Below are 19,905 nucleotides of genomic sequence, written 5' to 3'. Positions count from 1 at the left end.
TAACCTAACTGTTCTTGAGCTTTACGTCACAAACTGACTGGCAGAACTTCTCCTTCAGCATTTTTTGATCGAGAGCAGAATTTGTAGTTCCATTAGTTATGACAAGTTGTCTAGGCCTTGCGTGAGCAAAGCAGCTTTAGACCATCACAATACCACCACTATGTATAACTGTTGGTATGATGTTCTTATGGTGGAAGGCAACTGTGAAGGGAAAACCTTGTATGGTATAGTATGGGTATGGTATTATTGAAAAGGTTATAGAGCAGGGTCGCTGAGTGATGAAGCACATAGTGCATAAATGTCACCAATGCTCTCCTGACTCAATAACTGCAGAGTTTCAAACCTCCTCTGACATTAACATCAGCACAAACATGGCCAAGCGACTGCATACATGTCTGACATAACCAAGTACAATGCTAAGTGTTGGATGGAGTGGTATAAAGCATGACTGGACTCTGGACCAGTGAAAATTTAAACTGACGAATCACGCTTCTCTTTCTGGCTGTCTGATGACAAGACTGTGTTTGGCAAATGCCCAGAACAACATTATGGAAAATGTCACCTACTTGACTGCATTGGCATAGGCCCCTTAGTTCCAGTGAATGGAAATCTTAATGCTTCATCATACCAAGACATTTTGGACAAGTCTATGCTTGTGGGAACTTTGTGGGAAGAGTTTGGGGAAGGCATTTCGCTGTTCCAGCATGACTGGGTCCCAGTCACAAAGCAAGGTCCATAAAGACAAGGCTGAGTGAGTTTAATGTTGGTCTGCACAGATACTTGACCTTAACCCTATTAAACACCTTTGGGATAAACAAGATTGGACCAGATTTTGAGTCAGATTCTCTTGTCCAACATCACTGTCTGACTTCACAAATGCTCCTCTGGATAAATGGGCAAAACTTCCCACAGACACTATCAAAATGTTGTAGACAGCCTTCCCAGTAGAGTGGAAGCTGTTATAGCTGCAAAGGTGGACCAACTCCCTATTAATGCCTTTGGATTTAGAATAGGATGTCATAAAAGCTTCAGAAAGTGTAATGTGTAGGAGTCCCAATACATTTGTCCATATAGTGTATTCATTCATTCATTGTTTTACCACTTTATCCTGTTAGAGATATAGTGGTGGGTCTGATTAATTGGGCGAAAGTTAGAAAACACTCTGAACAGGTTGCTAGTCCATCACAAATCAGACACTCACTCAACCACACACACAGGACAATTTTTAGTAGCTCTGTTTAGCTTGATTGCATGTCTTTGGCCTTGTGGGGAAAAAAACGTAGCACCTGACTGGACACAGGGAGAACATGCACTAGTTAAATACAGGTCAAAAGCAGATCATAGCTGTCTGTTTTAATGTAAGTTTTACCCAGTGTCCTAAATTATTGGGAACCTGGTTTGTGAAGTGAACTCTGCACTGGTCCACACATCAAAATCCAAGTGCTGAAATTTCTCTTCCACTGTTCATTAGTACTCATAAACACTGGATGTGTTAATTCAACACTGGGGATTTTCTCAGCGTGAATTTAATAGTAATAATAAGTGTTCGTGACAGTAAGTGCGTAAGCCGGGTTTGAACTCTGTTCACCTTGCATTATGTTACAAAGTGCGGGTGGCACCGTGAGTCTGGGTCGATGCGAGCTTCTGAGGGATCAAAATTCAGTCCGGTTCTGAGAAAGGGGGCGGGGTGACGTCATTTGAAAACGGGCCCAAAATCCTCACCGAATAACTTAGCACGAGGAGCGGGCGAGTGCTGCTCCAGCTGTTTCCTGTTGAAAATGTCTCCGTAATGTAGATAAATGTGAGGGATTTTCTCCTCTAAATCCGTCTCCTGTCCGCTAAATCTCACGTCTCCAGAATCGAGTCTGCGCAATGGAACAAAGTCGGAATATCGAGACGTGACACCGGCTGCATTTTCCTTCTCTTTTCTGCTGTGTTTTTTAATGACTTTGAAACAAGTTGGTGTTTCTGCTGGAGACACGCAGGGATGTCTACGGGTCACTTCTGTCACGTCTGGTTGGGTGATGTCCTGAAGGTAAGTGCAGTTTCCTCTGCAGCCCTATCGCCACTGGGTAGACCGGCAACTATTCATGTCTCAAAGTGGTAATATAAATAAATGTTAATAAAACAAAAATATTTCATTCTTTATAGCTTTTAAGATCGGTTGGATCTGTGCGCATGGGATGCTCACCTAAGCACAAATTGACTTCAGATAAAGCGCACGCTTGGCACCATGCATTTCATATTTTGCATGCATGCTGTTATTCCAGACTTTATATGCTTTTACCAAATTATTGAATAAATGCATATCATGGGAATAAAAGGGAAAACAGTAGCTTGAAGTACCTGAATTTTGCTGCACATGAGAAAAGATGAAAAACGCACATCTTAGATTCAGTGACGTTCAGTTGGTTCACTGCGCAAAAGTGGTTTGTGCAAAGGGTGACTCGTGTTGCACACTTTTAACTAAGTAATTGCTAAAGGTATTAATGCATTGTGATGTTGGCCAAAATAATGTTTTCATATGAATGAACTGCGCGATGCGCACTGTGCGCTTCATTTATTTAATGATGTTATTTTTTATGGGTCATTGTATCAGTGCGCATCAGTGAATTAATAATCAGTCAACATGTGCGTTCACTGCTTTGTGAATTGTTCACTCTGCGGGCTTGGTGAACTTGGATCTTGGCTCAGAAGCGCACATCGGAACATTAAAAATACTGAAAACAGGGCAAATAATCAATGCATCAGAAAACAAAGAGACATGATAACACGATACTACTTTTTATATAGCAAGGAGAAACAAACGCTTTTACACTGATTATATCAAGTGATTCCCGTGTGGGCTTATTGATTTTGGTTCCACATCTCAACAGTGCTCATCAGAAAAGACTTTAATAAACACTTTATATAACTCTCCATCAAGATATGTTGTTTGAATTGTTATTTGTTTTTTACGTTTTTTTGCGCAATGTGCGCTTTATCCACTGTAATATGTAATGTGTCGAACGTTTCTGGTGAGAGTTTGGTAATCTTGGCAGCTCTTCTAAGTGCGCAAAAGTAAAACCAAAATAAAGACGCATCTGAAGACGCAAGAGAAGTCTAATATGTCAACTGTTTCCTGCGCAAACTTGGTGATCTTGGCTCTCCATGACAACAGTGAGCGTTTGTATATGTTAAAAAACAATAAAGCTCTAGTAAAAACAAGTTTAAACATCAAGCCTAAACTAAAAGTAATACTTTTTTCTACTTTTCTTTATCCAGTGATGCTCAGTGCGCGCTCTTTCCATTGCATCTACGTCAAATGTTTTATGGGGGGTGTGGTGATGTTGGCTCTCCATTTTAGCAGTGCGCATCGGTACTTATAAACGTACGCGCAATATCAACTCAGTTCATTGTACTATGTCAAGTGTTTTCTGTGTAGGTTTGGTTATTTTTGGTCCTCTGAAGATTAAGAAGAGACAATTACAACCCCAATAAAAGAAAAAAAAACTTGCCAGGCGTACTATCACATTTGAATACTGGTTCTCCTTTTCGTGATCTGCTAGAATATAGAATAGAATGCCTTTATTGTCATTGCACAGTGCACAACGAAATTTTTTGAGCATCTCCTTCACGGTACATGTACACACAGACATATATATACACATGTATTTACAAAATAAACATATACACATCTAGATACAAAAATAAACGTGTGGTTTTAAGAACTTTACAGAAAAAAAAGAAGAAGAAGGTTATTGCACAGTCCCTATAAATTGCACATTATTTCTTAGGATGTAAAGTTTGATAGTTTAGTGATGAGTGCTGATGCGCAATACGCGCGCTGTTCATTATTTTATGCCTTCATTTGGTGATCTTTCTTTGCGCGACTCCAGATAAAAAATTAATAGGCCTAAAAGAAAAGCCATTATAACCTAAATTAGTCCAACAGTCTGTCTTTCTTTTGGCGGGGTGAAACTGCATATACAGGGGCAGTGGTACCCTAGTGGGTAGGTCTTTGCACTATCAACGGAAAGGTTGAGTGTTCGAATCCCAGCTCTGCCATGCAGCCACTGTTGGGCCCTTGAGCAAGGTCCTTAACCCTCTCTGCTCCAGGGGCGCCGTACAATGGCTGAATTTCGTTGTACTGTACATCTGTATATGTATATATGACAAATAAAGGCGTTCTATACATTCTATCGTTGGTTATTATTGCCTGTTGCAAATATGCCTTAGGTATCCAATATGAATTAATCTGCTGAACATATAAACACGTGGTAGGATTTTGAAATCGATGTGTAAGAACGTTTAGTTTATTTAGCCTACAGTATGTATCATTTTTACATCAGTATACTGGAGGGACATTTTAAGCATATCTAAATATTGGGGGACGCGCCCCCCAACATATATCGCGATTACGGCTTTGAAATGTATGTTAAAAGGTAAATGTTTCTGGGCTCAGGTCCAGTGTGAAGGATGCAGACTTACACTGATACATTTCTCTACCCTCTCTCCGTGTCTCGGCTCCAGTGGACAATGCGCTGCCTGGCACTGGGCCGCGTGCCCGCTCCGATGCTGCTGCTGTGCGCGCTCACGCTGGCGCCGGTGAAAGTGTGGGCGGGGCCTGAGACGCTGTGCGGGGCGGAGCTAGTGGACACGCTACAGTTTGTGTGTGGAGACCGAGGCTTTTATTTCAGTAAGTGCAACTGATTTATTTATAAAGCCTGTGCTGCTCTCTTCCTTCTCCTCTCTCCCAAAAGTGCTCCTCATAAATAAAAAAGTGCTCACTCTTAGTTCCTTCATCCTACTTTCCAAAACTGCACTCTCAGACACGTAACTGCCACTATGCAACACTAGCAACAGGTAAACTATAGGGCAAAAAGTATTTGGACACCATCCTAATTATAATATTTAGCCCACACCCATTACTAACGTGTAAAAAATAACTGTTATGAAATCAGTTATATGCTTTCAATATTGAGGCAACAGTTTGGGAAAGACTCCTTCCTGTTCATACATGACTGTGCTTTTGTGCAAAAAGTAAGGTCTGTTTAGACATTTAACTAGTTTTGTATAAAGAAACTCCAGAAGCCTACACAGAGCCCTGACTTCAACTCAACTGGACATCTTTGGGATAAATTGGAACATCAATTGCAAGCCAGGCCTTCTCGTCCAACAACAGTGCTGGGCCTTTTAAATTACGTTTAACACCAGAATGAACTAAAAATTTTGACAGACACAATTTGAAACGACAACTTCAACAAAATAATAGTAAAATTCTTTTGGTCAAGCCGTCCAGGTGGCGCAGCGGTAAAAAAGACACGCTGCAACCAGAGCTGGATTCTGAGTACATCGTATCGAATCCAGCTCTGCCTTACCGGTTCGAGGATGAGTGGCTGTATGAGCAACGATTGGCCGGTTGCTCAGTTGGGGGGCGGGACAAAGAACCGGATGTGGGTCTCTCTCTGTCAGAATGCGATTACGACCTCTGCCGGCTGATTAGAGGCACCTGCACAGAGATGAGGAAGAGTGCCCTTAGGGTGTGTCTCTCCGCATGCAACGTTAGGTGGCACAACACTCATCAATGTGTGGGAGGGGATATGGGTTAGCTTCGATCTCCTCGGTCAGGGCAGGGTTCGGCATAGACAGAGAGGAAGCACGATGCAAATTGAACAATTGGATGCGCTAACGCAGAAAAAACGGGGGAGAAAAAGGGGGAAAAATTATTTTGGTCATATAGTATTGTTTCTAAGGCATTAATTAAAGCCTTTAACTGGTGTCTGTAAAGTGTCTCTAAAACTTATTTTCAATCATTAATCAACAATAATCTGTATAGAAAAATAGCTGTTAAATGTTGTGTAATATTTAAAACTTTACGCTTACTAGAATTTATTAAAATGACTATATTGCTGCTCAGGTGGCGCAGCAGTAAAACATTCTAGCACACCAGAGCTGACATTTTGAACTCATCGGTTTAAAACTCAGCTCTGTCATCTGGCTTGGCTGGGTGGCTAGATGAACAACGATTAGCTTGTTGTTCATAATTGATGCAATTACGACCTCTGCTGGCTGGTTGATGGCGCCTGCACAGAGTCAAGGGATAATGTGGACAGGGTGTGGCTCTCCGTACACAAAGCTGATCTGCATATGAACTTGCTTTGTGCAGGTGAAAAGATGCAGTCGGCTACTGCACGTGTGTAGGAGGGGGCGTGTGATAGTCTCGCTCTCCTGAATCAGTGGTGGGGATCAGCGTAAAGAGGAAGCGTAATGCAATCGGGTAATTGGATATGACTAGATTGGGAGGAAAATTGGGAAAAATGCAAAAATCATTGTTCCAGCTGATGAGTCTGCTTTTACACTGACAGTGACCTGACACAATGTGATGCCGCTAAGCGTGTGGAAGTCATTCACTTTTAATGTGGGCGATGTAGAGCAACACGAGGTGAAGCTATTGTTAGACTGAGAACATACTTTCATAATGTTTCTAACCGAATATAGGTCAAAAGGATTTGCAAATCATTGTTTGTTTTATTTATGTTCTTACTTGCCCAGGAAGGGTTTCAGAATGAAAGGTAAGTGAACACCTGACATGGTTTTAATCTGGCAAATCTGTTTATGAAGCCAGAGAACCAGCAGTAAAGTGGCAAAATAAAAAAAATCACTGCTGGTGCACACATAAGTTACATTTAGTGACCAATGCTAAAATTGACAAACAACTGTTTTAAATTGTTTGTCAAAAATGTTCTTTACCTATAGTGCAATGAGTCCATTTGTGGCCCTCTCACAGAATCTTGCTTCATCTGCCATTCCAGTTATGGCTGGAACAGGGGGCAAGGAGATGCAGATGATTGATCTGTTGGTTTCTCTTAAACTGATGATCATCAGTACTTTGTTAGGTGATAATTCACTCCGAGTGGGAGTATTTCTATACATCATGGTTTCTCTCACAGACTTGCCAGCTTCTCTATTTGGCACCCTGCTTTTTTCTTAGAACCATGATACCCAGTTTGCTCAGATCTAGTTTTCCACTGGGGTGCCAGCAGACTTCTGAGATTGGAACATTTAAGAGGCATTGTGACGTCCTTTTTTTGAGCAGACCCACCTGTAAATCCATGTAGCTTGGTGAGGTTGGAGAGCTGCTTGTGTATATTCTGTCCCTGGATGTCCAAAGAGCTGTGTCTCCGGTTGAGTGAAGTCTCACCTTTTTTCTGATCTTGCTTCATGGCAATAATGGGAAAACATACATCCAAATTCACACACAAATTCTGTAGGGAGCACGGGGTGAAGCTTTTGCCATGGCAGTCCTAGTGCCCAACATAAACCCTATTATAATGAAGAGGAGAACCGACAAGAGAGGTCCTTTGAGTCTGTAGGATTTTGGGAAACTTTGTATTGAGAAGTGCCCTGAATTTTCTTGCTTATCTTATAAAGTGCTTATCTTTGCTTGTCTTTTTAAACTTAGTTCTGTTATGTTAATAGGTTGCACAAAGTACTAAACTAAAATGTATTTATTTAAATTTAAAAGGGATACTACTTTTCCCCAAAAAGTTATTAGTTTATTTTTCAAAACATTGCCAGTGTTAGATTAAACTTATTAACCATACAGACTTATATCAAGACCAAGGCCAACTGTACAGTATATTAATATATTCTGTTAATGGGCAGTGTAGAGATGTTTCTAGACCATTTTAGTAGTTGTGTTTGTAATTAAAGCATATTAAACAATGGGTTATTTATTTAATAAATAATATTAATTAATTAATTAAAATGGTATGCTAGCGAGTAAAGGGTACATCAATGACTTAAGGAACCACAAGATCAATGGTTAGGGATGCTAAAATGCTTAAATATTCTGGCTGATATATTAGGTTCATGAGTGGGTTCCTTCCTTGAAGGATTGCTGACAGAGAAATTAAGTGTAGACTTCTCTTATGGCAAGATGCCACACATCCCTCTAAAGGATGGGGCTGCAAGTGGAGTTTGGCTCAATCTGAGTGAACTAGAACGGAAAGAGAAAACAACTGTATCAAAGCCCATTCTTTTAAAAAGAAAACGTTGAGTTCCCTCATAAAATCGTTTTACTGCACATGCAATACTTAAATCACCCACTGGAAAAAAACCACCCAATTTTAATTGAGAACGCAGAGACCCCAGACTGCTGACTCAAGATATTCCCCTATTCAGCAGAAATCAGAAGGAGACAGAAGATCCGCACACATGAATGGATGTCTGAAGCATGAACGCACTATTATTAAAGAAGTGGAAATATGTACCATTTATGTACCATAACTAGTGATTTATTTTTATGTTTTAGAAAGAAAGAATCATGTAATTACAGACAGTAACCAGAGGTGGGAATTGAACCCAGCAGCATCTACTCTACCACCTGTGTCACTTATGCACTAACAATACCAGTTTTGAATTGATAACCATTTACAATTAAATAATTTATTTGGATTTACTCTATTAATCAGATATTCACATTGCAGTTATTAGGGGTCATTAATTCACTGTTCTTTCTCCAGCACCCAACACACAGAGGTCTCATGGCTTATATCACTAATCTGGCTTATTAAAATGGATCAGGAGCTACTACATTTTTTGCAGTTTTGTGTGGTAAAAAAGCAAGATCCAAGATACTACTGCATATTGTGTTTGCTCATACTTCTTGGCATGTTCTTAATGTGTCTGTTTGGTTTTACCTTGGGTACTCAAATATTGATTGAACCGTCATACATGTATAAGGTGGATTGGCTGCTATAATGGTCCCTAGATATGACGAAGTGAGTGATTGCATTAGCATATGTCTCCCAGTGACAGATTGTGGCCCTGTTCAGGGTGTATTCCTGCCTTACACCTAGTGTTTCCACTGGTGTGATGTATTACTTGAATAGTGGACATGAAACTTTAAGATTTATAGTGGCCTCCAATTGCTTTGCCGAAGAGTGGAACCAATGTTTGTAGAATAATGGTAAAATTACCGTCTTAGACCACTGTATTGACGTAGGGCTTATACTTTCACAAATGGACAGGCACTAAAGAGATTAATTTCACTAGCTTGTGTGAAAGAAAGGGAAAACTGAATGAAATTCAAATTGGGACGGAAAGTTACTTTTCCTGTCAGCAGTGCTGGGACCTTTTGTGGTCAAAAAAGAGGAGTTGGCCAGAACCTTTATGGCCTATTGGTGACCAAGGGTTTGTTTTTTCTCTGAATAGAGTCCAAAGCAAACACATTTATGGTAACCTGAACTTTCTGTGAAACTGTTGCATCATTACCACACGCTGAAAGAGGGATAGAACTGGCCTAGCATGGAACACAAACTTCAGTAAATGTTATTTTTTCTATTGTAAAGCATAACTAATCAGGGTACTGTGTGTCTTTTTTAATACATACAGTAGAGGATGAGGGTCATAAAAGTGGAAAAGATTAATTCAGCAGTCAGTTTTAGGCAAAGTGTTTTGACTGTGTTTATTAATCTATCAGACATTTGATCTAAATTAGTTATGGATTAAGGACCCAAAAGTGACATATGGCCCAACCTGGGATGTGACTGCACTGACTATGACATTAGCTAGCTTTTTTACATAATTATGTTTATTAATTGACTAGCATCCTAAAACTCATCTCCTGGTTGAGTTTCATTGTTTCCTGCTGTAAATGGACACAATAAGAAGACTGTGTCAAGGTCATGACAAAGTGAACAAAAAGACAACTGAGCCAGCATGGTGGCACACCTGATAGAGTGGGTGCAGCTCAGCAGACTGTCACCTTGTGAAAGACTGTGAAATGTGATCTAACAAAAAGCAGCTTTGCTATGAATTACAACCTTGGAAAGTGAGTGACCACAGTAAACTTGACATTGCCAGGAGTGGCACAAGAATAAAGCCCCTGGTCCAAAACTGGCACCTCAAAGCTTAACTGAAGTTGGGTGGCAAGCACATGCACAAAGAGAAATCAGGAACAGGGGCTTCTTTCCCACACAGCAGCCTTTTGGCCCATGCCAATAAAAAAGCTCTCTTGACTGTGCACCCCACAATATTGTTTTTTGGTAGTTCGGATTCAATCTGACTATTTGGATAAATGTCCTCTGAGCATAGGGTGACTACTTGGGTTTTTTCCTGATCTTTACAAGAGATCACTGTTTCATGTACTTGCTGTAATTGGTGTAGACATACAAGCACTATCTATACAAGCACATAGAAGTTAAACTATATTGTTAAACTTTTACACCACATGTAAGTTGGTGTATGTATTATCTATGATAAGTTATGTATGTAACTAACATGGACATTACATGTTAATTACACAGCTATAATAGCTCTTTAGCCACAGTATTGTTCTGTCTTGGTTGAGGTGTGGGGGCTTTACCAGGTGCACCTCTGGTAAGGCACTAACTGCCTTGTGATTGAGATGATTAATTTGTTAATGTAAGTTGGGAACATGTCCTAAATTACTTAAACTGTATTGAATAGGTTATTTTCCTGCTTATGTGTTTTTAAAAATGTATAAGCCATGCACTCTTTAAAAGTATAACAGACTAGAAAATGAAGCCCTGGTTTGTCAGTTGTAGCTCTATGGTTAAGGTACTAGACTGGTAATTGGAAAGTGGCCCTTTCAAATCCCCTCTAGCAAGGCCCTTATCCCTCAAACTGCCTTGGATTATATTCAGCCACAACTTTAAGTCACTTTGGATGAAAGTGGATAAAATGCCTGGAAAGTGACTGTGCTAACAGATGCTTACCTTTAACTCTTGTGAGAAACACCAACATTGCTAGGTTGTTTATCATGAATTTGTGGTTTTAAATCTTGCTTTAGCACATCTTTTGGATTCATGTTAGGACTTGACTAGGACTAGGTTAGAATTATCATTGTGTGCAACAATAGTAGGGAGAGTAATAGCATTTATTTATGAACTTTATGCCTTTATGAACAGTTGCACATTCAAATAAATTGACATTGGTTTAAAAAAAATGTTTGGGCATTATCACTGCAAAAAGCATAGCAATACATTACACATTGGTGCAAACTGTAATGTGCAGTTATAATAATGTGTTTGCTAAAGAACAAATGTTGACTCTTTTAATCATGATTGTACTATGCATAAAGTAAATAACAATGAGACTCTAGATTAAGCCATTGAAATCAAGGCCTAGAAGACCAAGACAAATATATAGTAAAACTTTTTGTACAAAAAAATACTTTTTGCATTGAAAAAGAATGCAAAGCAAAAAAACCTAAAAAGTGCGGAACACTTGACCAATGGTAAAACAATACAGTGGCTAGAACACTAACAAAAGAGGGACAATTGCAAATAAATAAGGTTTCCAAAATAACAGAAACAAAGCAACAAATATGGACACAAAACAATCACAGCTCACAAAGGAGAAAGTGGATAGAAGAGGGATAGCACAAAGCTTAGAACCGGTTTTCACAATATGATAGGCTACTTTGGCTGTCTGCAACAACCCAGTTCTCTGAAAAAACAGAAAAGATAGGAATCTCTTAACACAAGCCAGGAGCAGCAATACCTTTAGTAACACCTACTGCGGTAAAGTTTGTGTTAAAAAAATACTACATAACAGGGTACTGAAGCTTTTTAAACCTGCTTATTGCTTTGTTCTTTTCACTGGGCTACATTTAGGTACAACAATTAAACATGCAATGTAATTAACAGAAATATTTAATGTTAAAGTTGACTTCTTGCATATGTTATCTTTTAATTAGAAAAATAATTAATAATTATTAGTTTTTCACCAGAGTGGAATTTAAATTAATTAGCAGACTAATAAGTAGACTAAGCTTCTGTGATAAAGTGGTAGTTTATAGGTCTACAGCAGCTTTAGTGGTCCCTGATTCTCCATAAACACAATGACACTCTTCAGTCAATGTTCTTATGTCTAGAATCTAAAGAGTATCTTTTACTAACCACAGTGAGGCAGTAAAAGTCAACTCCCAAACCTGCCACTATGGAAAAGGAATCTAGATGCTCTATTACCAAAGCTCTCTAGAGTAGTGAAGGCCATACAAAGAAAGCTCAGCTTCCAGAATACTGCATGTAGTAGTCATCCACTATTTGCCACAAGTAATTATCTCTGCTAACTACGGACTGGTTGTTCAGGGGTGCAGTTGTGTATAATACAAAATAGTGAGTTTTTAAATTTTTTTGTACAGAGAAGTTTAATGTCATTTTGAATGAAACAGCACACCCAAGCACATCTGGAACTCAACCTGGAATCCCTGTTCTTGTGGTTACCTCTTTTCTGTACAAACACTTATAAGGAATTAATTCTAAAAATGTAAATGGCAATAAGCAGCCATAGCACTTATATTGTCAGCACTGAACTAGATACATCTCACTAGAAACCTACAGAAGTCTCTTACAAAACTGACTGCATTTGCTGCAAAATTTTGCTGCTATAGCTGTTTTACTCACAGCCTTATTTAATCACAGCTCAATTGGCATGGAAACCATACAAGGATCCTCCAACTAAGCAAATGTAAAAATTGTAAATCTTGGGTCAATAAAAAACAAGTAGAAGAAACACTCACAGAAAAGAAGTCTAATCTGCCCCACATGTCGGCAACCGAAAACAAGAAAAACATCAAAACAGTTCCATCCAACCATATTGTGTGTCATTACTACAATTGACTATGATTATAAGCATAAAAGGTTGTTTACTCGTTTTTGTTTATGATGCTTCACCAATGGCAAGGAACACAGCGGATGTTAATTTGCTAGCCTTTTTTAAATGTTTGGAAAATCACCCAGAAAGCAAATCTGCTGGCTCCCTACAACTTGTGTAAATGTGTAATTACAAGCCTGAGCTTAATGTCTCCTTCTTTCTCACGCAAAGAGCATCTTCATCATGGACAGACACATTTTGGAAACTGTTTTTAATAAATGTATACATCTGTATGTATATATGTGTAAGCCTCAGGAATAGATTATTATCAAAAAAGAGACATGTACTAAAATATCAATGGCAAGGACATAAGGAATAGGGTCACCTTTAGGACCACTGCTTAATCCTTCTTGTAATGCCATTCTGGTGGTTTGTGGTGGGATTTTGGACCTTTCTTTAAAAACATGTTTAAGAGTCAATGTAAATGAAAGTGGTAATTGTTATGAGTTATTTTAAGATTTTAAAAATTAAAAGCTTGTGTGGTAGGTGGGTTACAGGACAACAGCTTTGAGCATAGCTTATCACTGGTCAAAGTAAGAAAGACTTTGAGTTTTTTCTTTACACCTTGGTCTATAAGGGCCCACATTGTGAGGTCTATAAGGTCTACAGTGTATCACAAAAGTGAGTACACCCCTCACATTTCTGCAAATATTTTATTATATCTTTTCATGGGAAAACACTATAGACATGAAACTTGGATATAACTTAGAGGAGTCAGTGTACAACTTGTATAGCAGTGTAGATTTACTGTCTTCTGAAAATAACTCAACACACAGCCATTAATGTCTAAATGGCTGGCAACATAAGTGAGTACACCCCACAGTGAACATGTCCAAATTGTGCCCAAAGTGTCAATATTTTGTGTGACCACCATTATTATCCAGCACTGCCTTAACCCTCCTGGGCATGGAATTCACCAGAGCTGCACAGGTTGCTACTGGAATCCTCTTCCACTTCTCCATGATGACATCACGGAGCTGGTGGATGTTAGACACCTTGAACTCCTCCACCTTCCACTTGAGGATGCACCACAGGTGCTCAATTGGGTTTAGTCCATCACCTTTACCTTCAGCTTCCTCAGCGAGGCAGTTGTCATCTTGGAGGTTGTGTTTGGGGTCGTTATCCGGTTGGAAAACTGCCATGAGGCCCAGTTTTCGAAGGGAGGGGATCATGCTCTGTTTCAGAATGTCACAGTACATGTTGGAATTCATGTTTCCCTCAATGAACTGCAGCTCCCCAGTGCCAGCAACACTCATGCAGCCCAAGACCATGATGCTACCACCAACATGCTTGACTGTAGGCAAGATACAGTTGTCTTGGTACTTCTCACCAGGGCGCCGCCACACATGCTGGACACCATCTGAGCCAAACAAGTTTATCTTGGTCTCGTCAGACCACAGGGCATTCCAGTAATCCATGTTCTTGGACTGCTTGTCTTCAGCAAACTGTTTGCGGGCTTTCTTGTGCGTCAGCTTCCTTCTGGGATGACGACCATGCAGACCGAGTTGATGTAGTGTGCGGCGTATGGTCTGAGCACTGACAGGCTGACCTCCCACGTCTTCAACCTCTGCAGCAATGCTGGCAGCACTCATGTGTCTATTTTTTAAAGCCAACCTCTGGATATGACGCCGAACACGTGGACTCAACTTCTTTGGTCGACCCTGGCGAAGCCTGTTCCGAGTGAAACCTGTCCTGGAAAACCGCTGTATGACCTTGGCCACCATGCTGTAGCTCAGTTTCAGGGTGTTAGCAATCTTCTTATAGCCCAGGCCATCTTTGTGGAGAGCAACAATTCTATTTCTCACATCCTCAGAGAGTTCTTTGCCATGAGGTGCCATGTTGAATATCCAGTGGCCAGTATGAGAGAATTGTACCCAAAACACCAAATTTAACAGCCCTGCTCCCCATTTACACCTGGGACCTTGACACATGACACCAGGGAGGGACAACGACACATTTGGGCACAATTTGGACATGTTCACTTTGGGGTGTACTCACTTATGTTGCCAGCTATTTAGACATTAATGGCTGTGTGTTGAGTTATTTTCAGAAGACAGTAAATCTACACTGCTATACAAGCTGTACACTGACTACTCTAAGTTATATCCAAGTTTCATGTCTATAGTGTTGTCCCATGAAAAGATATAATAAAATATTTGCAGAAATGTGAGGGGTGTACTCACTTTTGTGATACACTGTATAGTAAGACTGGCAGTGGTAATTGCTGCCAAAGGATTGGTTCATGAATGTAAAATTTAATAATTAGGAAATTAAGGACACCAAATCTAAAAATAGAGGGTGAATAAGACTCTCCACAGACTGGCCTGTGGAGGTCTTATTTTGACCAGTTGTCAAATAAGAAGGGAAATGCATAAAATGATTACAGGTCCATGACAGGGCATCACACACTAACTTATTTATTTACACCTAAGATTAATAAAAAATTAAAATTAAAAACACCCAATTAAAATTTTATTGGGAGGTGGGAAATCCCCAAAGGTGAGTAGAACAGGCCAAATGCCACATGTGGTGACCAAAGGTAAGGATGGTATTGACTACTGTAAATTATGTGTAAATAATTTGTATGATGTTCTGCCATGGACAGTCAGGGCATATCCACTGCAATTCTGACCAGGATAAACAGTAACTAAAGATGAGATTTAAGTCATGAGAAATAAATGCAGAAGAAATTGCAAAAATGCAAAAACAGATTCATTCATGTATTAATTTATCTTATAGTGTCCAATTCTCGCTCGGTTTACAAATGGAGTTAAAGTCTGTGGGGATGCATATGTTTCCCAATGAGAGCCCCTTTTTTCCCAAAACAGCATTGTCAGTGTAGAGCAAGTACTGAGCAGAAGTTAATGCACTTTGTCAGCACTGGCAGCCCAGTGAGCCAAAAGCTATTAACTCTGAAAGGGAAAGGCATTTCCTTCTTGTAAATGCCATATTAAATTATTATTATTTTATTTAGTAACAGAGAAAAGCCTATCAGGGTCATGCTGCTCTTTGCAAACAGGGAATTGTAAGTGGAGAATAAGATACTTTACAAAATGATGCCAGGGGGGTAGATTTTGTAGGGTAGGGCAGACACTTGAGAAATACTAGGTCACTCATATACCTTTATGCATACATCTAACATATCTGATAATGTATAGAGAAGTCATTATATCAGGTAATCTAGAAAGCTTTATTAAAAAAATTAAACACATGGACAGTGCTGCAAAAGGTAGTGCTTTTGTTGCAAAGTTATCCCCAGTTAGATCCCCACCACCATTTACTGTCAGAGTAGGTTAGAGGCATGGTTTTAACCAGATATCATGACAAAGATGAACAAATCATCACCCAGGACAAGCATATTTTGGCAGGACAGTGTATATGTTTGGGGGGAGAGAGCTGTTTGGGGTAATAACCAGTATTTTTTACCAACCAACTTAGAAAATGAGCCAGCAATTTTACTGTGGTAGAGGTTTCGAGGAACACACCAGAAATCTGCATATCAGTGATCTTAACAAGTGTGCCCTTAGGAGGGCTAAGATGGTGATTATGATGATATATATATATATATACAGGTCCTTCTCAAAAAATTAGCATATTGTGATAAAGTTCATTATTTTCCATAATGTAATGATAAAAATTAAACTTTCATATATTTTAGATTCATTGCACACCAACTGAAATATTTCAGGTCTTTTATTGTTTTAATACTGATGATTTTGGCATACAGCTCATGAAAACCCAAAATTCCTATCTCAAAAAATTAGCATATTTCATCCGACCAATAAAAGAAAAGTGTTTTTAATACAAAAAAAGTCAACCTTCAAATAATTATGTTCAGTTATGCACTCAATACTTGGTCAGGAATCCTTTTGCAGAAATGACTGCTTCAATGCGGCGTGGCATGGAGGCAATCAGCCTGTGGCACTGCTGAGGTGTTATGGAGGCCCAGGATGCTTCGATAGCGGCCTTAAGCTCATCCAGAGTGTTGGGTCTTGTGTCTCTCAACTTTCTCTTCACAATATCCCACAGATTCTCTGGGGTTCAGGTCAGGAGAGTTGGCAGGCCAATTGAGCACAGTAATACCATGGTCAATAAACCATTCACCAGTGGTTTTGGCACTGTGAGCAGGTGCCAGGTCGTGCTGAAAAATGAAATCTTCATCTCCATAAAGCTTTTCAGCAGATGGAAGCATGAAGTGCTCCAAAATCTTCTGATAGCTAGCTGCATTGACCCTGCCCTTGATAAAACACAGTGGACCAACACCAGCAGCTGACATGGCACCCCAGACCATCACTGACTGTGGGTACTTGACACTGGACTTCAGGCATTTTGGCATTTCCTTCTCCCCAGTCTTCCTCCAGACTCTGGCACCTTGATTTCCGAAAACAGTACTTTGGACCACTGAGCAACAGTCCAGTGCTGCTTCTCTGTAGCCCAGGTCAGGTGCTTCTGCCGCTGTTTCTGGTTCAAAAGTGGCTTGACCTGGGGAATGCGGCACCTGATTGATGATTAGGTTAATAGCTCGTTTAGAGAACCTTTTCATGATATGCTAATTTTTTGAGATAGGAATTTTGGGTTTTCATGAGCTGTATGCCAAAATCATCATTATTAAAACAATAAAAGACCTGAAATATTTCAGTTGGTGTGCAATGAATCTAAAATATATGAAAGTTTAATTTTTATCATTACATTATGGAAAATAATGAACTTTATCACAATATGCTAATTTTTTGAGAAGGACCTGTATATCAGTGGCGATTTCTCTAAGACTGCAATGTCAAAAATTAAATGGTCAAATATGTACAGTTGTGTTAACATTTCATTGACTACAAATGCGTTAGAACACGTTCATCTTGAAGACGAGTTCGTTCAGAATCAGCTACTTATCACAAATCGACTCGATTTTGTTAACTTAACTCATACATTCCCGGAGCGTCAATGCATTTACCCGCAGACGCTGAGCGTCTCTTTGCTTCTATGGGGCTACATGGGCGGGACTTCGAAACTCGCCGGCCATTGGATAAATGCCACGATTTTGTCCCGCCCCCGGACGCTGAGCTTCTGCAAGATGATTGGAGGATCAGTCGAAAGGCTGAATCCCGTTTTGATTGACAGCTGTCGCTGGGAGCTTCAGTACCATCGCGGATTTTGCGAGTGAAGTCGGAAAACAAACTGCAACCCATTTCAGGCCATTTTCTTGAAAACTAAGAAAGGGGAGAATTTATACATTTATATATAAATAAATTGACAAATTTTATGATGTAAGCCGACAATGAGCTTCCCCTCTTTGAAAGACCAGCAGCCGCCTCTGATATATATACCGAATTACTTATACACCAACAAAGCATTGACTTTGCCTTATGCCTAATCATTCACAATTTCCAATTAAATTCCTAATGGGTAATTAAAGAGTAATAATTTAATCTACATTTTCCTGTCTGTCTAACAGGCAAGCCAACAGGTTATGGCCCCAGTTCACGGCGCTTGCACAACCGTGGCATTGTGGATGAATGCTGCTTTCAGAGTTGTGAGTTGAGACGGTTGGAGATGTATTGCGCCCCAGTTAAATCTGGTAAAGCACCACGATCTGTACGAGAACAACGGCATACAGATGGATCAAAAACACCAAAGGTAAGCTAATTCTATTCATGCAAGTGCTCTGGTATAACCCACATGATGTGTTTAGGAAAGCTACTACAAGCTGATTGTAATTTAATCCTTATTTTATTGCAACAAATCAAACGTTATATAATTCATTGTTTTTGATTCATGTTCATTAAATGAAAATCTTTTTTTCTTTTCTCTTTTACTTTTATTTCAGAAACCTATATCTAGTCACAGCCACGCATCCTGTAAGGTATGTTTTTCACAAAAAAGTGCTTATTATAGTTAAATTAAGAGATTGCAAATGCTGCTAGTGACCAATGGAAGCAAATTGACATCATTTATTGGGCTGTTTATGTGTGAAAAAGATGTGTGCATGACAAAGCTGTTTCATTACCAGTAAATGTTTGATCAGGTACTTTTACAGCCTCTCTAAAAAAGTCATTAAAAGGAGAGTTGGCTTAGCGATAGTAGACTTGAAGACACTTTCCTTCTGGGTTAGTCCTACTTCTATGTCATGTTACCACAATTTTTGCATCCTGTTCTCCTGTAGTGGACTATGGCTTCTAACATTTATCTTATTAATTATTCATAGTGTACATACTGGATATGCTGCTTTAACAAAGAATGTAATCTATTCATTGACAAATTGTGTCACAGTTTCAGAGAGGATGAAGTTTGGCATTAGATTGCTCCCCTTATCTTTATGTATCTCTAGTATTTGTCATCCTCTGATACAGAATATCTTCTACTCTTCTGTTTCAGGATGTTCATCAGAAGAACTCAAGCCGAGGGAACACTGGGGGGAGAAACTATCGAATGTAGCAGTCTAATAAGAAAGATAAATGGATCTAATGGACAGTGCCACACAGAGACGTGGGAAGTGGTAGAACCTGACCTGGTCCACCTGGAAAGTGGTTCACTTGGGCAGCAGAAAAGGACAATAAATGAGCACTATGTACATAAAATCAATACAACTTCAAAGACTATATTAGACACTGCACCTTTTTATACTGAGGAAAAGCATTTGTTAAAACAGCAAAATTAATGTAACTGCTAAAAAGGTAAAAATTATAACAATAATAATATCAGTTTTTGTTTCGCTCTTGTGGGAACTGTTACTTATCATGGCAGTGAGTATCCTTCTATAAGAGAGCCACTGGATACCTTAATTGACCCATACTGCTTTAAGGCACCACTTTCTAATGGGTAGGTGAAAAGGTGAAGCTTTTTTGTGAAAACACTACAACAGTCCCTTTTAAATACAAACACAGAGACATGCCTTCTCAATAAATTCCAGATTACTACCATCCAGTACAAAATGCAAGCTGGCAGGATTTCAACCAGAACCATTTCTGATTAAGCTGCACTCTTAAATAGGTGATGGCATCTCTGTAAGATGGTACGCAAGCTGTTGCACTGATGAGAAATAGGACAGACCAAGAGCTTAATTAGAAACACTGTTTATATAATATATTGTTGAAACAGATGTTACACTTTTAGGAAAACACCATGGCAGGAGAATTGCTATTTTCTGCAAGACTAAATAAAGAGTAAATGAAACCTCATGCAAAGGCTTTAATATCTGCCTCTCCAATAAAAATGATAAATAAAAATGATCAATATTTCATTTAA

At 39.4% G+C, this 19,905-nt stretch overlaps 1 protein-coding gene across 1 annotated transcript; it reads left to right on the top strand.

Moving 5' to 3' along the window:
* The first annotated feature begins 4,512 nt into the window (after positions 1-4,512).
* Positions 4,513-19,905, top strand: igf1 (insulin-like growth factor 1). The gene is made up of 4 exons (XM_062995510.1): positions 4,513-4,678; positions 18,116-18,297; positions 18,488-18,523; positions 19,036-19,905. Exons 1-4 carry the CDS (start codon positions 4,519-4,521, stop codon positions 19,093-19,095), a joined length of 438 nt encoding a protein of 145 aa, XP_062851580.1. The 5' UTR covers positions 4,513-4,518; the 3' UTR covers positions 19,096-19,905.

Source organism: Trichomycterus rosablanca, chromosome 1, assembly GCF_030014385.1.
Source record: "Trichomycterus rosablanca isolate fTriRos1 chromosome 1, fTriRos1.hap1, whole genome shotgun sequence".
NCBI classification, from domain to species: domain Eukaryota; kingdom Metazoa; phylum Chordata; class Actinopteri; order Siluriformes; family Trichomycteridae; genus Trichomycterus; species Trichomycterus rosablanca.
The sequence above is the reverse complement of the archived record's forward strand: the minus strand, read 5'-3'. Positions and strand labels throughout refer to the sequence as shown.